Genomic DNA, 20926 nt, shown 5'->3' on the forward strand with positions numbered 1-20926 from the left:
AGCTGAGGATGCTATCAGAGTTGGGATTATGAGGTGTGTCAACCAGACACTGAGAGCTGTACCTTCTCCTGAGCTGAGGATGCTATCAGAGTTGGGATTACGAGGTGTGTCAACCAGACACTAGACTGAGAGCTGTACCTTCTCCTGAGCTGAGGATGCTATCAGAGTTGGGATTATGAGGTGTGTCAACCAGACACTGAGAGCTGTACCTTCTCCTGAGGAGAGGATGCTATCAGAGTTGGGATTACGAGGTGTGTCAACCAGACTGAGAGCTGTACCTTCTCCTGAGCTGAGGATGCTATCAGAGTTGGGATTACGAGGTGTGTCAACCAGACTGAGAGCTGTACCTTCTCCTGAGCTGAGGATGCTATCAGAGTTGGGATTACGAGGTGTGTCAACCAGACTGAGAGCTGTACCTTCTCCTGAGGAGAGTATGCTATCAGAGTTGGGATTATGAGGTGTGTCAACCAGACACTAGACTGAGAGCTGTACCTTCTCCTGAGCTGAGGATGCTATCAGAGTTGGGATTATGAGGTGTGTCAACCAGACTGAGAGCTGTACCTTCTCCTGAGCTGAGGATGCTATCAGAGTGAAGCTCTCCTCTGGAGTTGTCACCTTAATTCCATACCTGGGGGGCAGAAGAAGAAAACATTAAATAGAACAGTAGGATATTTAAAAATAAACTTTCTAGGGGTTTTGGTCGGATTCGCGTATATCGTCAAAGGAATGAGCGTTACACCGAGGCCTGTACTCTGGAGCAGGATCGATTTGGAGGTGGAGGGTCTATCATGGTCTGGGGCGGTGTGTCACAGCATCATCAGACTGAGCTTGTCGTCATTGCAGGCAATCTCAACGCTGTGTGTTACTGGGAAGACACCCTCCTCCCTCATGTGGTACCCTTCCTGCAGGCTCATCCTGACATGACCCTCCAGCATGACAATGCCTCCAGCCGTACTGCTCATTCTGTGCGGGATTTCCTGCATGTCAGGAATGTCAGTGTTCTGCCATGGCCAGTGACGAGCCCGGATTTCAATCCCATTCAGTACGTCTGGGGCCTGTTGGATCGGAGGGTGAGGGCTAGGGCCATTCTCCCCCAGAAATGTCCGGGAACTTGCAGGTGCCTTGGTGGAAGAGTGGGTTAACATCTCACAGCAAGAACTGGCAAATCTGGTGCAGTCCATGAAGAGGAGATGCACTGTAGTACTTAATGCAGCTGGTGGCCACACCAGATACTGACTGTTACTTTTAATTTTGACCCCCCCACCCCCTTTGTTCAGGGACACATTATTCCATTTCTGTTAGTCACATGTCTGTGGAACTTGTTCAGCTTATGTTTCAGTTGTTGAATCTTATGTTCATACAAATATTTATTAAGTTTGCTGAATATAAACTCAGTTGACAGTGAAAGGACGTTTATTTTTTAGCTGAGTTTACATTAGTTATTGATTTGTCTGGTGTTACCAGACCTCAAACCCATACTCTCCCTTGCTAGAACAGGCTAGTCAGTTATTGGTTGACAGAAGGATAGCAGGTAGACTAAACTTACAGGTTGCTGCTGGCAGTGATGGGTTCCACCCAGAGAGTGGCCAGGGAGTAGACATGATGAGATGAGAACTGGAGGGAGACAGAACAGTGATGTCAGTGATGGGTTCCACCCAGAGAGTGGTCAGGGAGTAGACATGATGAGAACTGGAGGGAGACAGAACAGTGATGGGTTCTACCCAGAGAGTGGTCAGGGAGTAGACATGATGAGAACTGGAGGGAGACAGAACAGTGATGGGTTCTACCCAGAGAGTGGTCAGGGAGTAGACATGATGAGAACTGGAGGGAGACAGAACAGTGATGGGTTCTACCCAGAGAGTGGTCAGGGAGTAGACATGATGAGAACTGGAGGGAGACAGAACAGTGATGGGTTCTACCCAGAGAGTGGTCAGGGAGTAGACATGATGAGAACTGGAGGGAGACAGAACAGTGATGGGTTCTACCCAGAGAGTGGTCAGGGAGTAGACATGATGAGAACTGGAGGGAGACAGAACAGTGATGGGTTCCACCCAGAGAGTGGTCAGGGAGTAGACATGATGAGATGAGAACTGGAGGGAGACAGAACAGTGATGGGTTCCACCCAGAGAGTGGTCAGGGAGTAGACATGATGAGAACTGGAGGGAGACAGAACAGTGATGGGTTCCACCCAGAGAGTGGTCAGGGAGTAGACATGATGAGAACTGGAGGGAGACAGAACAGTGATGGGTTCCATCCAGAGAGTGGTCAGGGAGTAGACATGATGAGAACTGGAGAGAGACAGAACAGTGATGGGCTCCACCCAGAGAGTGGTCAGGGAGTAGACATGATGAGAACTGGAGGGAGACAGAACAGTGATGGGTTCCACCCAGAGAGTGGTCAGGGAGTAGACATGATGAGAACTGGAGGGAGACAGAACAGTGATGGGTTCTACCCAGAGAGTGGTCAGGGAGTAGACATGATGAGAACTGGAGGGAGACAGAACAGTGATGGGTTCCACCCAGAGAGTGGTCAGGGAGTAGACATGATGAGAACTGGAGGGAGACAGAACAGTGATGGGTTCCACCCAGAGAGTGGTCAGGGAGTAGACATGATGAGAACTGGAGGGAGACAGAACAGTGATGGGCTCCACCCAGAGAGTGGTCAGGGAGTAGACATGATGAGATGAGAACTGGAGGGAGACAGAACAGTGATGGGTTCCACCCAGAGAGTGGTCAGGGAGTAGACATGATGAGATGAGAACTGGAGGGAGACAGAACAGTGATGGGTTCCACCCAGAGAGTGGTCAGGGAGTAGACATGATGAGAACTGGAGGGAGACAGAACAGTGATGGGTTCTACCCAGAGAGTGGTCAGGGATTAGACATGATGAGAACTGGAGGGAGACAGAACAGTGATGGGTTCCACCAAGAGAGTGGTCAGGGAGTAGACATGATGAGAACTGGAGGGAGACAGAACAGTGATGGGTTCCACCAGAGAGTGGTCAGGGAGTAGACATGATGAGATGAGAACTGGAGGGAGACAGAACAGTGATGGGTTCCACCCAGAGAGTGGTCAGGGAGTAGACATGATGAGAACTGGAGGGAGACAGAACAGTGATTGGTTCTACCCAGAGAGTGGTCAGGGAGTAGACATGATGAGAACTGGAGAGAGACAGAACAGTGATGGGTTCCACCCAGAGAGTGGTCAGGGAGTAGACATGATGAGAACTGGAGGGAGACAGAACAGTGATGGGTTCCACCCAGAGAGTGGTCAGGGAGTAGACATGATGAGAACTGGAGGGAGACAGAACAGTGATGGGTTCTACCCAGAGAGTGGTCAGGGAGTAGACATGATGAGAACTGTAGAGAGACAGAACAGTGATGGGCTCCACCCAGAGAGTGGTCAGGGAGTAGACATGATGAGATGAGAACTGGAGGGAGACAGAACAGTGATGGGTTCCACCCAGAGAGTGGTCAGGGAGTAGACATGATGAGATGAGAACTGGAGGGAGACAGAACAGTGATGGGTTCCACCCAGAGAGTGGTCAGGGAGTAGACATGATGAGAACTGGAGGGAGACAGAACAGTGATGGGTTCTACCCAGAGAGTGGTCAGGGAGTAGACATGATGAGAACTGGAGGGAGACAGAACAGTGATGGGTTCTACCCAGAGAGTGGTCAGGGAGTAGACATGATGAGAACTGGAGGGAGACAGAACAGTTATGGGTTCTACCCAGAGAGTGGTCAGGGAGTAGACATGATGAGAACTGGAGGGAGACAGAACAGTGATGGGTTCCACCCAGAGAGTGGTCAGGAGTAGACATGATGAGAACTGGAGGAGACAGAACAGTGATGGGTTCTACCCAGAGAGTGGTCAGGGAGTAGACATGATGAGAACTGGAGGGAGACAGAACAGTGATGGGTTCCATCCAGAGAGTGGTCAGGGAGTAGACATGATGAGATGAGAACTGGAGGGAGACAGAACAGTGATGGGTTCCACCCAGAGAGTGGTCAGGGAGTAGACATGATGAGATGAGAACTGGAGGGAGACAGAACAGTGATGGGTTCTACCCAGAGAGTGGTCAGGGAGTAGACATGATGAGAACTGAGGGAGACAGAACAGTGATGGGTTCCACCCAGAGAGTGGTCAGGAGTAGACATGATGAGAACTGGAGGGAGACAGAACAGTTATGGGTTCTACCCAGAGAGTGGTCAGGGAGTAGACATGATGAGAACTGGAGGGAGACAGAACAGTGATGGGTTCTACCCAGAGAGTGGTCAGGGAGTAGACATGATGAGAACTGGAGGGAGACAGAACAGTGATGGGTTCCATCCAGAGAGTGGTCAGGGAGTAAACATGATGAGATGAGAACTGGAGGGAGACAGAACAGTGATGGGTTCCACCCAGAGAGTGGTCAGGGAGTAGACATGATGAGATGAGAACTGGAGGGAGACAGAACAGTGATGGGTTCTACCCAGAGAGTGGTCAGGGAGTAGACATGATGAGAACTGGAGGGAGACAGAACAGTGATGGGTTCCACCCAGAGAGTGGTCAGGGAGTAGACATGATGAGAACTGGAGGGAGACAGAACAGTGATGGGTTCTACCCAGAGAGTGGTCAGGGAGTAGACATGATGAGAACTGGAGGGAGACAGAACAGTGATGGGTTCCACCCAGAGAGTGGTCAGGGAGTAGACATGATGAGAACTGGAGGGAGACAGAACAGTTATGGGTTCTACCCAGAGAGTGGTCAGGGAGTAGACATGATGAGAACTGGAGGGAGACAGAACAGTGATGGGTTCTACCCAGAGAGTGGTCAGGGAGTAGACATGATGAGAACTGGAGGGAGACAGAACAGTGATGGGTTCCATCCAGAGAGTGGTCAGGGAGTAGACATGATGAGATGAGAACTGGAGGGAGACAGAACAGTGATGGGTTCCACCCAGAGAGTGGTCAGGGAGTAGACATGATGAGATGAGAACTGGAGGGAGACAGAACAGTGATGGGTTCTACCCAGAGAGTGGTCAGGGAGTAGACATGATGAGAACTGGAGGGAGACAGAACAGTGATGGGTTCCACCCAGAGAGTGGTCAGGGAGTAGACATGATGAGAACTGGAGGGAGACAGAACAGTGATGGGTTCTACCCAGAGAGTGGTCAGGGAGTAGACATGATGAGAACTGGAGGGAGACAGAACAGTGATGGGTTCCACCCAGAGAGTGGTCAGGAGTAGACATGATGAGAACTGGAGGGAGACAGAACAGTGATGGGTTCTACCCAGAGAGTGGTCAGGGAGTAGACATGATGAGAACTGGAGGGAGACAGAACAGTGATGGGTTCCACCCAGAGAGTGGTCAGGGAGTAGACATGATGAGAACTGGAGGGAGACAGAACAGTGATGGGTTCCACCCAGAGAGTGGTCAGGGAGTAGACATGATGAGAACTGGAGGGAGACAGAACAGTGATGGGTTCTACCCAGAGAGTGGTCAGGGAGTAGACATGATGAGAACTGGAGGGAGACAGAACAGTGATGGGTTCCACCCAGAGAGTGGTCAGGGAGTAGACATGATGAGAACTGGAGGGAGACAGAACAGTGATGGGTTCTACCCAGAGAGTGGTCAGGGAGTAGACATGATGAGAACTGGAGGGAGACAGAACAGTGATGGGTTCCACCCAGAGAGTGGTCAGGGAGTAGACATGATGAGAACTGGAGGGAGACAGAACAGTGATGGCAGTGCAGTGGAGTTTATTGTAAGTCGAAATATAACAAGCAGAACAAGTAGAACAAGCAGAACAAGTAGAACAAGCAGAATACAAGCAGAACAAGCAGAACAAGCAGAACAAGCAGAACAAGTAGAACAAGCAGAACAAGTAGAACAAGTAGAACAAGCAGAACAAGCAGAACAAGTAGAACAAGTAGAACAAGCAGAATACAAGCAGAAGACAAGCAGAACAAGCAGAACAAGTAAAACAAGTAGAACAAGCAGAATACAAGCAGAACAAGCAGAACAAGTAGAACAATTAGAACAAGCAGAAGACAAGCAGAAGACAAGCAGAACAAGTAGAACAAGTAGAACAATTAGAACAATTAGAACAAGCAGAAGACAAGCAGAAGACAAGCAGAAGACAAGCAGAACAAATAGAAGACAAGCAGCACAAGTAGAACAAGCAGAACAAGCAGAAGACAAGCAGAACAAGCAGAACAAGCAGAAGACAAGCAGCACAAGCAGAACAAGCAGAAGACAAGCAGCACAAGCAGAACAAGCAGAAGACAAGCAGAACAAGCTGAATTCCACATGTTTCAGGATGACTTGCCTCTGGTAACACAAAACTACACTGAGTGTACAAAACATTAGGAACACCTTCCTTCACTTTTCCCCTCAGAACAGCCTCAATTCGTCGGGGACATTGACTCTACAAGGTGTTGAAAGCGTTCCACAAGGATGCTGGCCCATGTTGACTCTACAAGGTGTTGAAAGCGTTCCACAGGGATGCTGGTCCATGTTGACTCTACAAGGTGTCTAAAGCGTTCCACAGGGATGTTGGCCCATGTTGACTCTACAAGGTGTTGAAAGCATTCCACAGGGATGCTGGTCCATGTTGACTCCAGGGATGCTGGTCCATGTTGTCTCCAACGCTTCCCACAGTTGTGTCAAGTTGTCTGGATGTCCTTTGGGTGGTGGACCATTCACAAAGGAAACTGTTGAGCGTTAAAAACCCAGCATCGTTGTAGTTCTTTGACACAAACCTCCCCTTCATCTACACTGATTGATGACATCAATAAGGGATCATATCTTTCACCTGGTCAGTCACTGTCATGGAAAGAGCAGATGTTCCTAATGTTTTGTCCACTCAGTGTACATTGTAGATATTATTTTTAACCACGTTATGCAGCTTTAAAAGAAATGTCATTGTTTATATTGTGAGAACTAATAGATTGTTTCATTTCTGTATTTCTTCGGTTTATGTTACTGTACATGTAGAGTCATTTTTCAGTATCTGCTGAATCAATAGGTTTCTGGACGAGTCTCTTCCTCTTCTGCAGTGTGTGTGTGTGTGTGTGTGTGTCTGTCTGTCTGTCTGTCTGTCTGTCTGTCTGTCTGTCTGTCTGTCTGTCTGTCTGTCTGTCTGTCTGTGTGTGTGTGTGTGTGTGTGTGTGTGTGTGTGTGTGTGTGTGTGTGTGTGTGTGTGTGTGTGTGTGTGTGTGATCAAGAGACAAAGAGGAGAAGGACATTCTGGGAACTCTAATGACACCGTCAAAAAGTCAAATGAGAGAAAATGACAAAACACACAGAGATCAGTAGCCTATAGCAGCTCCAACAGAGAGCAGTAGCCTATAGCAGCTCCAACAGAGAGCAGTAGCCTATAGCAGCTCCAACAGAGAGCAGTAGCCTATAGCAGCTCCAACAGAGAGCAGTAGCCTATAGCAGCTCCAACAGAGAGCAGTAGCCTATAGCAGCTCCAACAGAGAGCAGTAGCCTATAGCAGCTCCAACAGAGAGCAGTAGCCTATAGCAGCTCCAACATAGAGAGCAGTAGCCTATAGCAGCTCCAACAGAGAGCAGTAGCCTATAGCAGCTCCAACAGAGAGCAGTATAGCAGCTCCAACAGAGAGCAGTAGCCTATAGCAGCTCCAACAGATAGCAGCTCCAACAGAGAGCAGTAGCCTATAGCAGCTCCAAGCAGCTCCAACAGCTCCAGAGAGCAGTAGCCTATAGCAGCTCAGCCTAGCAGTCCAACAGAGAGAGCAGTAGCCTATAGCAGCTCCAACAGAGAGCAGTAGCCTATAGCAGCTCCAACAGAGAGCAGTAGCCTATAGCAGCTCCAACAGAGAGCAGCCTATAGCAGCTCCAACAGAGAGCAGTAGCCTATAGCAGCTCCAACAGAGAGCAGTAGCCTATAGCAGCTCCAACAGAGAGCAGTAGCCTATAGCAGCTCCAACAGAGAGCAGTAGCCTATAGCAGCTCCAACAGAGAGCAGTAGCCTATAGCAGCTCCAACAGAGAGCAGTAGCCTATAGCAGCTCCAACAGAGAGCAGTAGCCTATAGCAGCTCCAACAGAGAGCAGTAGCCTATAGCAGCTCCAACAGAGAGCAGTAGCCTATAGCAGCTCCAACAGAGAGCAGTAGCCTATAGCAGCTCCAACAGAGAGCAGTAGCCTATAGCAGCTCCAACAGAGAGCAGTAGCCTATAGCAGCTCCAACAGAGAGCAGTAGCCTATAGCAGCTCCAACAGAGAGCAGTAGCCTATAGCAGCTCCAACAGAGAGCAGTAGCCTATAGCAGCTCCAACAGAGAGAGCAGTAGCCTATAGCAGCTCCAACAGAGAGCAGTAGCCTATAGCAGCTCCAACAGAGAGCAGTAGCCAACAGCTCCAACAGAGAGCAGTAGCCTATAGCAGCTCCAACAGAGAGCAGTAGCCTATAGCAGCTCCAACAGAGAGCAGTAGCCTATAGCAGCTCCAACAGAGAGCAGTAGCCTATAGCAGCTCCAACAGAGAGCAGTAGCCTATAGCAGCTCCAACAGAGAGCAGTAGCCTATAGCAGCTCCAACAGAGAGCAGTAGCCTATAGCAGCTCCAACAGAGAGCAGTAGCCTATAGCAGCTCCAAGCAGAGAGAGCAGTAGCCTATAGCAGCTCCAACAGAGAGCAGTAGCCTATAGCAGCTCCAACAGAGAGCAGTAGCCTATAGCAGCTCCAACAGAGAGCAGTAGCCTATAGCAGCTCCAACAGAGAGAGCAGTAGCCTATAGCAGCTCCAACAGAGAGCAGTAGCCTATAGCAGCTCCAACAGAGAGCAGTAGCCTATAGCAGCTCCAACAGAGAGCAGTAGCCTATAGCAGCTCCAACAGAGAGCAGTAGCCTATAGCAGCTCCAACAGAGAGCAGTAGCCTATAGCAGCTCCAACAGAGAGCAGTAGCCTATAGCAGCTCCAACAGAGAGCAGTAGCCTATAGCAGCTCCAACAGAGAGCAGTAGCCTATAGCAGCTCCAACAGAGAGCAGTAGCCTATAGCAGCTCCAACAGAGAGCAGCTCCAACAGAGAGAGCAGTAGCCTATAGCAGCTCCAACAGAGAGAGCAGTAGCCTATAGCAGCTCCAACAGAGAGCAGTAGCCTATAGCAGCTCCAACAGAGAGCAGTAGCCTATAGCAGCTCCAACAGCTCCATAGCAGCTCCAACAGAGAGCAGTAGCCTATAGCAGCTCCAACAGAGAGCAGTAGCCTATAGCAGCTCCAACAGAGAGCAGTAGCCTATAGCAGCTCCAACAGAGAGCAGTAGCCTATAGCAGCTCCAACAGAGAGCAGTAGCCTATAGCAGCTCCAACAGAGAGCAGTAGCCTATAGCAGCTCCAACAGAGAGCAGTAGCCTATAGCAGCTCCAACAGAGAGCAGTAGCCTATAGCAGCTCCAACAGAGAGCAGTAGCCTATAGCAGCTCCAACAGAGAGCAGTAGCCTATAGCAGCTCCAACAGAGAGCAGTAGCCTATAGCAGCTCCAACAGAGAGCAGTAGCCTATAGCAGCTCCAACAGAGAGCAGTAGCCTATAGCAGCTCCAACAGAGAGCAGTAGCCTATAGCAGCTCCAACAGAGAGCAGTAGCCTATAGCAGCTCCAACAGAGAGCAGTAGCCTATAGCAGCTCCAAGAGAGAGCAGTAGCCTATAGCAGCTCCAACAGAGAGCAGTAGCCTATAGCAGCTCCAACAGAGAGCAGTAGCCTATAGCAGCTCCAACAGAGAGCAGTAGCCTATAGCAGCTCCAACAGAGAGCAGCAGTAGCCTATAGCAGCTCCAACAGAGAGCAGTAGCAGCTCCAACAGAGAGCAGTAGCCAGCTCCAACAGAGAGCAGTAGCCTATAGCAGCTCCAACAGAGAGCAGTAGCCTATAGCAGCTCCAACAGAGAGCAGTAGCCTATAGCAGCTCCAACAGAGAGCAGTAGCCTATAGCAGCTCCAACAGAGAGCAGTAGCCTATAGCAGCTCCAACAGAGAGCAGTAGCCTATAGCAGCTCCAACAGAGAGCAGTAGCCTATAGCAGCTCCAACAGAGCAGTAGCCTATAGCAGCTCCAACAGAGAGCAGTAGCCTATAGCAGCTCCAACAGAGAGCAGTAGCCTATAGCAGCTCCAACAGAGAGCAGTAGCCTATAGCAGCTCCAACAGAGAGAGCAGTAGCCTATAGCAGCTCCAACAGAGAGCAGTAGCCTATAGCAGCTCCAACAGAGAGAGCAGTAGCCTATAGCAGCTCCAACAGAGAGAGCAGTAGCCTATAGCAGCTCCAACAGAGAGCAGTAGCCTATAGCAGCTCCAACAGAGAGAGCAGTAGCCTATAGCAGCTCCAACAGAGAGCAGTAGCCATAGCAGCTCCAACAGAGAGCAGTAGCCTATAGCAGCTCCAACAGAGAGCAGTAGCCTATAGCAGCTCCAACAGAGAGAGCAGTAGCCTATAGCAGCTCCAACAGAGAGCAGTAGCCTATAGCAGCTCCAACAGAGAGCAGTAGCCTATAGCAGCTCCAACAGAGAGAGCATAGCAGCTCCAACAGAGAGAGCAGTAGCCTATAGCAGCTCCAACCAACAGCTCCAACAGAGAGCAGTAGCCTATAGCAGCTCCAACAGAGAGCAGTAGCCTATAGCAGCTCCAACAGAGAGCAGTAGCCTATAGCAGCTCCAACAGAGAGCAGTAGCCTATAGCAGCTCCAACAGAGAGAGCAGTAGCCTATAGCAGCTCCAACAGAGAGCAGTAGCCTATAGCAGCTCCAACAGAGAGCAGTAGCCTATAGCAGCTCCAACAGAGAGCAGTAGCCTATAGCAGCTCCAACAGAGAGCAGTAGCCTATAGCAGCTCCAACAGAGAGCAGTAGCCTATAGCAGCTCCAACAGAGAGCAGTAGCCTAGCAGCTCCAACAGAGAGCAGTAGCCTATAGCAGCTCCAACAGAGAGAGCAGTAGCCTATAGCAGCTCCAACAGAGAGCAGTAGCCTATAGCAGCTCCAACAGAGAGAGCAGTAGCCTATAGCAGCTCCAACAGAGAGCAGTAGCCTATAGCAGCTCCAACAGAGAGCAGTAGCCTATAGCAGCTCCAACAGAGAGCAGTAGCCTATAGCAGCTCCAACAGAGAGAGCAGTAGCCTATAGCAGCTCCAACAGAGAGAGCAGTAGCCTATAGCAGCTCCAACAGAGAGCAGTAGCCTATAGCAGCTCCAACAGAGAGAGCAGTAGCCTATAGCAGCTCCAACAGAGAGAGCAGTAGCCTATAGCAGCTCCAACAGAGAGCAGTAGCCTATAGCAGCTCCAACAGAGAGCAGTAGCCTATAGCAGCTAGCAGTAGCCTATAGCAGCTCCAACAGAGAGCAGTAGCCTATAGCAGCTCCAATAGAGAGCAGTAGCCTATAACAACAGAGAGCAGTAGCCTATAGCAGCTCCAACAGAGAGCAGAGCCTATAGCAGCTCCTATAGCCTATAGCAGCTCCAACAGAGAGAGCAGTAGCCTATAGCAGCTCCAACAGAGAGAGCAGTAGCCTATAGCAGCTCCAACAGAGAGCAGTAGCCTATAGCAGCTCCAACAGAGAGCAGTAGCCTATAGCAGCTCCAACAGAGAGCAGTAGCCTATAGCAGCTCCAACAGAGAGCAGTAGCCTATAGCAGCTCCAACAGAGAGCAGTAGCCTATAGCAGCTCCAACAGAGAGCAGTAGCCTATAGCAGCTCCAACAGAGAGAGCAGTAGCCTATAGCTCCAACAGAGAGCAGTAGCCTAACAGAGAGAGCAGTAGCCTATAGCAGCTCCAACAGAGAGCAGTAGCCTATAGCAGCTCCAACAGAGAGAGCAGTATAGCAGCTCCAACAGAGAGCAGCCTATAGCAGCTCCAACAGAGAGCAGTAGCCCTCCAACAGAGAGAGCAGTAGCCTATAGCAGCTCCAACAGAGAGCAGTAGCCTATAGCAGCTCCAACAGAGAGCAGTAGCCTATAGCAGCTCCAACAGAGAGCAGTAGCCTATAGCAGCTCCAACAGAGAGCAGTAGCCTATAGCAGCTCCAACAGAGAGCAGTAGCCTATAGCAGCTCCAACAGAGAGCAGTAGCCTATAGCAGCTCCAACAGAGAGAGCAGTAGCCTATAGCAGCTCCAACAGCAGTAGCCTATAGCAGCTCCAACAGAGAGAGCAGTAGCCTATAGCAGCTCCAACAGAGAGCAGTAGCCTATAGCAGCTCCAACAGAGAGCAGTAGCCTATAGCAGCTCCAACAGAGAGCAGTAGCCTATAGCAGCTCCAACAGAGAGAGCAGTAGCCTATAGCAGCTCCAACAGAGAGCAGTAGCCTATAGCAGCTCCAACAGAGAGCAGTAGCCTATAGCAGCTCCAACAGAGAGCAGTAGCCTATAGCAGCTCCAACAGAGAGCAGTAGCCTATAGCAGCTCCAACAGAGAGCAGTAGCCTATAGCAGCTCCCAACAGTAGCCTATAGAGCTCCAACAGAGAGAGCAGTAGCCTATAGCAGCTCCAACAGAGAGAGCAGTAGCCTATAGCAGCTCCAACAGAGAGCAGTAGCCTATAGCAGCTCCAACAGAGAGCAGTAGCCTATAGCAGCTCCAACAGAGAGCAGTAGCCTATAGCAGCTCCAACAGAGAGCAGTAGCCTATAGCAGCTCCAACAGAGAGCAGTAGCCTATAGCAGCTCCAACAGAGAGCAGTAGCCTATAGCAGCTCCAACAGAGAGCAGTAGCCTATAGCAGCTCCAACAGAGAGCAGTAGCCTATAGCAGCTCAACAGAGAGCAGTAGCCTATAGCAGCTCCAAACAGTAGCCTATAGCAGCTCCAACAGAGAGCAGTAGCCTATAGCAGCTCCAACAGAGAGAGTAGCCTATAGCAGCTCCAACAGAGAGAGCAGTAGCCTATAGCAGCTCCAACAGAGAGCAGTAGCCTATAGCAGCTCCAACAGAGAGAGCAGTAGCCTATAGCAGCTCCAACAGAGAGCAGTAGCCTATAGCAGCTCCAACAGAGAGCAGTAGCCTATAGCAGCTCCAACAGAGAGCAGTAGCCTATAGCAGCTCCAACAGAGAGCAGTAGCCAAGCAGCTCCAACAGAGAGCAGTAGCCTATAGCAGCTCCAACAGAGAGAGCAGTAGCCTATAGCAGCTCCAACAGAGAGAGCAGTAGCCTATAGCAGCTCCAACAGAGAGCAGTAGCCTATAGCAGCTCCAACAGAGAGAGCAGTAGCAGTAGCCTATAGCAGCTCCAACAGAGAGCAGTAGCCTATAGCAGCTCCAACAGAGAGAGCAGTAGCCTATAGCAGCTCCAACAGAGAGCAGTAGCCTATAGCAGCTCCAACAGAGAGAGCAGTAGCCTATAGCAGCTCCAACAGAGAGCAGTAGCCTATAGCAGCTCCAACAGAGAGAGCAGTAGCCTATAGCAGCTCCAACAGAGAGCAGTAGCCTATAGCAGCTCCAACAGAGAGCAGTAGCCTATAGCAGCTCCAACAGAGAGCAGTAGCCTATAGCAGCTCCAACAGAGAGCAGTAGCCTATAGCAGCTCCAACAGAGAGCAGTAGCCTATAGCAGCTCCAACAGAGAGCAGTAGCCTATAGCAGCTCCAACAGAGAGAGCAGTAGCCATAGCAGCTCCAACAGAGAGCAGTAGCCTATAGCAGCTCCAACAGAGAGCAGTAGCCTATAGCAGCTCCAACAGAGAGCAGTAGCCTATAGCAGCTCCAACAGAGAGCAGTAGCCTATAGCAGCTCCAACAGAGAGCAGTAGCCTATAGCAGCTCCAACAGAGAGCAGTAGCCTATAGCAGCTCCAACAGAGAGCAGTAGCCTATAGCAGCTCCAACAGAGCAGTAGCCATAGCAGCTCCAACAGCAGCAGTAGCCAAGCAGAGAGAGCAGTAGCCTATAGCAGCTCCAACAGAGAGCAGTAGCCTATAGCAGCTCCAACAGAGAGAGCAGTAGCCTATAGCAGCTCCAACAGAGAGCAGTAGCCTATAGCAGCTCCAACAGAGAGCAGTAGCCTATAGCAGCTCCAACAGAGAGCAGTAGCCTATAGCAGCTCCAACAGAGAGCAGTAGCCTATAGCAGCTCCAACAGAGAGAGCAGTAGCCTATAGCAGCTCCAACAAGAGCAGTAGCCTATAGCAGCTCCAACAGAGCAGTAGCCTATAGCAGCTCCAACAGAGAGCAGTAGCCTATAGCAGCTCCAACAGAGAGCAGTAGCCTATAGCAGCTCCAACAGAGAGAGCATAGTAGCAACTAGCAGTAGCCTATAGCTCCAACAGAGAGCAGTAGCCTATAGCAGCTCCAACAGAGAGCAGTAGCCTATAGCAGCTCCAACAGAGAGCAGTAGCCTATAGCAGCTCCAACAGAGAGCAGTAGCCTATAGCAGCTCCAACAGAGAGAGCAGTAGCCTATAGCAGCTCCAACAGAGAGAGCAGTAGCCTATAGCAGCTCCAACAGAGCAGTAGCCTATAGCAGCTCCAACAGAGAGCAGTAGCCTATAGCAGCTCCAACAACAGAGAGCAGTAGCCTAGTAGCAGCTCCAACAGCAGAGAGCAGTAGCCTATAGCAGCTCCAACAGAGAGCAGTAGCCTATAGCAGCTCCAACAGAGAGAGCAGTAGCCTATAGCAGCTCCAACAGAGAGAGCAGTAGCCTATAGCAGCTCCAACAGAGAGCAGTAGCCTATAGCAGCTCCAACAGAGAGAGCAGTAGCCTATAGCAGCTCCAACAGAGAGCAGTAGCCTATAGCAGCTCCAACAGAGAGCAGTAGCCTATAGCAGCTCCAACAGCCTATAGCAGCTCCAAGAGCAGCCTATAGCAGCTCCAACAGAGAGCAGTAGCCTATAGCTCCAACAGAGAGCAGTAGCCTATAGCAGCTCCAACAGAGAGAGCAGTAGCCTATAGCAGCTCCAACAGAGAGCAGTAGCCTATAGCAGCTCCAACAGAGAGAGCAGTAGCCTATAGCAGCTCCAACAGAGAGCAGTAGCCTATAGCAGCTCCAACAGAGAGCAGTAGCCTATAGCAGCTCCAACAGAGAGCAGTAGCCTATAGCAGCTCCAACAGAGAGCAGTAGCCTATAGCAGCTCCAACAGAGAGCAGTAGCCTATAGCAGCTCCAACAGAGAGCAGTAGCCTATAGCAGCTAGCAGTAGCCTATAGCAGCCAACAGAGAGCAGTAGCCTATAGCAGCTCCAACAGAGAGCAGTAGCCTAGCAGCTCCAACAGAGAGCAGTAGCCTATAGCAGCTCCAACAGAGAGAGCAGTAGCCTATAGCAGCTCCAACAGAGAGAGCAGTAGCCTATAGCAGCTCAACAGAGAGAGCAGTAGCCTATAGCAGCTCCAACAGAGAGCAGTAGCCTATAGCAGCTCCAACAGAGAGAGCAGTAGCCTATAGCAGCTCCAACAGAGAGAGCAGTAGCCCAATAGCAGCTCCAACAGAGAGCAGTAGCCTATAGCAGCTCCAACAGAGAGCAGTAGCCTATAGCAGCTCCAACAGAGAGCAGTAGCCTATAGCAGCTCCAACAGAGAGCAGTAGCCTATAGCAGCTCCAACAGAGAGAGCAGTAGCCTATAGCAGCTCCAACAGAGAGCAGTAGCCTATAGCAGCTCCAACAGAGAGCAGTAGCCTATAGCAGCTCCAACAGAGAGCAGTAGCCTATAGCAGCTCCAACAGAGAGCAGTAGCCTATAGCAGCTCCAACAGAGAGCAGTAGCCTATAGCAGCTCCAACAGAGAGCAGTAGCCTATAGCAGCTCCAACAGAGAGCAGTAGCCTATAGCAGCTCCAACAGAGAGCAGTAGCCTATAGCAGCTCCAACAGAGAGCAGTAGCCTATAGCAGCTCCAACAGAGAGCAGTAGCCTATAGCAGCTCCAACAGAGAGAGCAGTAGCCTATAGCAGCTCCAACAGAGAGCAGTAGCCTATAGCAGCTCCAACAGAGAGCAGTAGCCTATAGCAGCTCCAACAGAGAGAGCAGTAGCCTATAGCAGCTCCAACAGAGAGCAGTAGCCTATAGCAGCTCCAACAGAGAGCAGTAGCCTATAGCAGCTCCAACAGAGAGAGCAGTAGCCTATAGCAGCTCCAACAGAGAGCAGTAGCCTATAGCAGCTCCAACAGAGAGCAGTAGCCTATAGCAGCTCCAACAGAGAGCAGTAGCCTATAGCAGCTCCAACAGAGAGCAGTAGCCTATAGCAGCTCCAACAGAGAGAGCAGTAGCCTATAGCAGCTCCAACAGAGAGCAGTAGCCTATAGCAGCTCCAACAGAGAGCAGTAGCCTATAGCAGCTCCAACAGAGAGCAGCCTAGCCTATAGCAGCTCCAACAGAGAGAGCAGTAGCCTATAGCAGCTCCAACAGAGAGCAGTAGCCTAGCTCCAACAGAGAGCAGCAGCTCCAACAGAGAGAGCAGTAGCCTATAGCTCCAACAGCTAGCCAACAGAGAGAGCAGTAGCCTATAGCAGCTCCAACAGAGAGAGCAGTAGCCTATAGCAGCTCCAACAGAGAGCAGTAGCCTATAGCAGCTCCAACAGAGAGAGCAGTAGCCTATCCAACAGAGAGCAGTAGCTCCAACAGAGAGAGCAGTAGCCTATAGCAGCTCCAACAGAGAGCAGTAGCCTATAGCAGCTCCAACAGAGAGAGCAGTAGCCTATAGCAGCTCCAACAGAGAGCAGTAGCCTATAGCAGCTCCAACCAGTAGCCAGCAGAGAGCAGTAGCCTATAGCAGCTCCAACAGAGAGCAGTAGCCTATAGCAGCTCCAACAGAGAGCAGTAGCCTATAGCAGCTCCAACAGAGAGCAGTAGCCTATAGCAGCTCCAACAGAGAGCAGTAGCCTATAGCAGCTCCAACAGAGAGCAGTAGCCTATAGCAGCTCCAACAGAGAGAGCAGTAGCCTATAGCAGCTCCAACAGAGAGCAGTAGCCTATAGCAGCTCCAACAGAGAGCAGTAGCCTATAGCAGCTCCAACAGAGAGCAGTAGCCTATAGCAGCTCCAACAGAGAACAGTAGCCTATAGCAGCTCCAACAGAGAGCAGTAGCCTATAGCAGCTCCAACAGAGAGCAGTAGCCTATAGCAGCTCCAACAGAGAGAGCAGTAGCCTATAGCAGCTCCAACAGAGAGCAGTAGCCTATAGCAGCTCCAACAGAGAGCAGTAGCCTATAGCAGCTCCAACAGAGAGCAGTAGCCTATAGCAGCTCCAACAGAGAGCAGTAGCCTATAGCAGCTCCAACAGAGAGCAGTAGCCTATAGCAGCTCCAACAGAGAGCAGTAGCCTATAGCAGCTCCAACAGAGAGAGCAGTAGCCTATAGCAGCTCCAACAGAGAGCAGTAGCCTATAGCAGCTCCAACAGAGAGCAGTAGCCTATAGCAGCTCCAACAGAGAGAGCAGTAGCCTATAGCAGCTCCAACAGAGAGCAGTAGCCTATAGCAGCTCCAACAGAGAGCAGTAGCCTATAGCAGCTCCAACAGCTCCAAGCCTATAGCAGCTCCAACAGAGAGCAGTAGCCTATAGCAGCTCCAACAGAGAGCAGTAGCCTATAGCAGCTCCAACAGAGAGCAGTAGCCTATAGCAGCTCCAACAGAGAGCAGTAGCCTATAGCAGCTCCAACAGAGAGCAGTAGCCTAGCTAGCAGCTAGCCTAACAACAGAGAGCAGTAGCCTATAGCAGCTCCAACAGAGAGCAGTAGCCTATAGCAGCTCCAACAGAGAGCAGTAGCCTATAGCAGCTCCAACAGAGAGCAGTAGCCTATAGCAGCTCAACAACAGAGAGCAGTAGCCTATAGCAGCTCCAACAGAGAGCAGTAGCCTATAGCAGCTCCAACAGAGAGCAGTAGCCTATAGCAGCTCCAACAGAGAGCAGTAGCCTATAGCAGCTCCAACAGAGAGAGCAGTAGCCTATAGCAGCTCCAACAGAGAGCAGTAGCCTATAGCAGCTCCAACAGAGAGCAGTAGCCTATAGCAGCTCCAACAGAGAGCAGTAGCCTATAGCAGCTCCAACAGAGAGAGCAGTAGCCTATAGCAGCTCCAACAGAGAGCAGTAGCCTATAGCAGCTCCAACAGAGAGCAGTAGCCTATAGCAGCTCCAACAGAGAGCAGTAGCCTATAGCAGCTCCAACAGAGAGAGCAGTAGCCTATAGCAGCTCCAACAGAGAGCAGTAGCCTATAGCAGCTCCAACAGAGAGCAGTAGCCTATAGCAGCTCCAACAGAGAGCAGTAGCCTATAGCAGCTCCAACAGAGAGAGCAGTAGCCTATAGCAGCTCCAACAGAGAGCAGTAGCCTATAGCAGCTCCAACAGAGAGAGCAGTAGCCTATAGCAGCTCCAACAGAGAGCAGTAGCCTATAGCAGCTCCAACAGAGAGCAGTAGCCTATAGCAGCTCCAACAGAGAGCAGTAGCCTATAGCAGCTCCAACAGAGAGAGCAGTAGCCTATAGCAGCTCCAACAGAGAGAGCAGTAGCCTATAGCAGCTCCAACAGAGAGCAGTAGCCTATAGCAGCTCCAACAGAGAGCAGTAGCCTATAGCAGCTCCAACAGAGAGCAGTAGCCTATAGCAGCTCCAACAGAGAGCAGTAGCCTATAGCAGCTCCAACAGAGAGAGCAGTAGCCTATAGCAGCTCCAACAGAGAGCAGTAGCCTATAGCAGCTCCAACAGAGAGCAGTAGCCTATAGCAGCTCCAACAGAGAGCAGTAGCCTATAGCAGCTCCAACAGAGAGAGCAGTAGCCTATAGCAGCTCCAACAGAGAGCAGTAGCCTATAGCAGCTCCAACAGAGAGCAGTAGCCTATAGCAGCTCCAACAGAGAGAGCAGTAGCCTATAGCAGCTCCAACAGAGAGCAGTAGCCTATAGCAGCTCCAACAGAGAGCAGTAGCCTATAGCAGCTCCAACAGAGAGCAGTAGCCTATAGCAGCTCCAACAGAGAGCAGTAGCCTATAGCAGCTCCAACAGAGAGCAGTAGCCTATAGCAGCTCCAACAGAGAGCAGTAGCCTATAGCAGCTCCAACAGAGAGCAGTAGCCTATAGCAGCTCCAACAGAGAGAGCAGTAGCCTATAGCAGCTCCAACAGAGAGCAGTAGCCTATAGCAGCTCCAACAGAGAGAGCAGTAGCCTATAGCAGCTCCAACAGAGAGAGCAGTAGCCTATAGCAGCTCCAACAGAGAGCAGTAGCCTATAGCAGCTCCAACAGAGAGCAGTAGCCTATAGCAGCTCCAACAGAGAGCAGTAGCCTATAGCAGCTCCAACAGAGAGCAGTAGCCTATAGCAGCTCCAACAGAGAGCTAGCCAACAGAGAGAGCAGTAGCCTATAGCAGCTCCAACAGAGAGCAGTAGCCTATAGCAGCTCCAACAGAGAGCAGTAGCCTATAGCAGCTCCAACAGAGAGCAGTAGCCTATAGCAGCTCCAACAGAGAGAGCAGTAGCCTATAGCAGCTCCAACAGAGAGCAGTAGCCTATAGCAGCTCCAACAGAGAGCAGTAGCCTATAGCAGCTCCAACAGAGAGAGCAGTAGCCTATAGCAGCTCCAACAGAGAGCAGTAGCCTATAGCAGCTCCAACAGAGAGAGCAGTAGCCTATAGCAGCTCCAACAGAGAGAGCAGTAGCCTATAGCAGCTCCAACAGAGAGAGCAGTAGCCTATAGCAGCTCCAACAGAGAGCAGTAGCCTATAGCAGCTCCAACAGAGAGAGCAGTAGCCTATAGCAGCTCCAACAGAGAGCAGTAGCCTATAGCAGCTCCAACAGAGAGCAGTAGCCTATAGCAGCTCCAACAGAGAGCAGTAGCCTATAGCAGCTCCAACAGAGAGCAGTAGCCTATAGCAGCTCCAACAGAGAGAGCAGTAGCCTATAGCAGCTCCAACAGAGAGCAGTAGCCTATAGCAGCTCCAACAGAGAGCAGTAGCCTATAGCAGCTCCAACAGAGAGAGAGCAGTAGCCTATAGCAGCTCCAACAGAGAGCAGTAGCCTATAGCAGCTCCAACAGAGAGCAGTAGCCTATAGCAGCTCCAACAGAGAGCAGTAGCCTATAGCAGCTCCAACAGAGAGCAGTAGCCTATAGCAGCTCCAACAGAGAGAGCAGTCAACAGAGAGAGCAGTAGCCTATAGCAGCTCCAACAGAGAGCAGTAGCCTATAGCAGCTCCAACAGAGAGCAGTAGCCTATAGCAGCTCCAACAGAGAGCAGTAGCCTATAGCAGCTCCAACAGAGAGCAGTAGCCTATAGCAGCTCCAACAGAGAGAGCAGTAGCCAGTAGCCTATAGCAGCTCCAACAGAGAGCAGTAGCCTATAGCAGCTCCAACAGAGAGCAGTAGCCTATAGCAGCTCCAACAGAGAGAGCAGTAGCCTATAGCAGCTCCAACAGAGAGCAGTAGCCTATAGCAGCTAGCCTATAGCAGCTCCAACAGAGAGCAGTAGCCTATAGCAGCTCCAACAGAGAGCAGTAGCCTATAGCAGCTCCAACAGAGAGCAGTAGCCTATAGCAGCTCCAACAGAGAGCAGTAGCCTATAGCAGCTCCAACAGAGAGCAGTAGCCTATAGCAGCTCCAACAGAGAGCCTATAGCAGTAGCCTATAGCAGCTCCAACAGCAGTAGCCTATAGCAGCTCCAACAGAGAGCAGTAGCCTATAGCAGCTCCAACAGAGAGCAGTAGCCTATAGCAGCAACAGAGAGAGCTAGCCTATAGCAGCTCCAACAGAGAGCAGTAGCCTATAGCAGCTCCAACAGAGAGCAGTAGCCTATAGCAGCTCCAACAGAGAGCAGTAGCCTATAGCAGCTCCAACAGAGAGAGCAGTAGCCTATAGCAGCTCCAACAGAGAGCAGTAGCCTATAGCAGCTCCAACAGAGAGCAGTAGCCTATAGCAGCTCCAACAGAGAGCAGTAGCCTATAGCAGCTCCAACAGAGAGCAGTAGCCTATAGCAGCTCCAACAGAGAGAGCAGTAGCCTATAGCAGCTCCAACAGAGAGCAGTAGCCTATAGCAGCTCCAACAGAGAGC

General features: G+C 50.8%; 1 protein-coding gene across 1 annotated transcript in view; it reads right to left on the reverse strand.

The window, feature by feature from the left end:
- LOC123992703 (alsin-like) overlaps window positions 1–20926 on the reverse strand; it is a 142550-nt gene that overhangs the window by 68982 nt on the left and 52642 nt on the right. The window contains exons 17-18 of the mRNA XM_046294176.1: window positions 1547–1614; window positions 562–628 (exon numbers count right to left, since the gene is read on the reverse strand). Coding sequence (XP_046150132.1) covers window positions 562–628; window positions 1547–1614 — 135 coding nt within the window. The remainder of the gene's footprint in view (window positions 1–561; window positions 629–1546; window positions 1615–20926) is intronic.

Source organism: Oncorhynchus gorbuscha, linkage group LG01 (genome assembly GCF_021184085.1).
Source record: "Oncorhynchus gorbuscha isolate QuinsamMale2020 ecotype Even-year linkage group LG01, OgorEven_v1.0, whole genome shotgun sequence".
NCBI classification, from domain to species: Eukaryota; Metazoa; Chordata; class Actinopteri; order Salmoniformes; family Salmonidae; genus Oncorhynchus; species Oncorhynchus gorbuscha.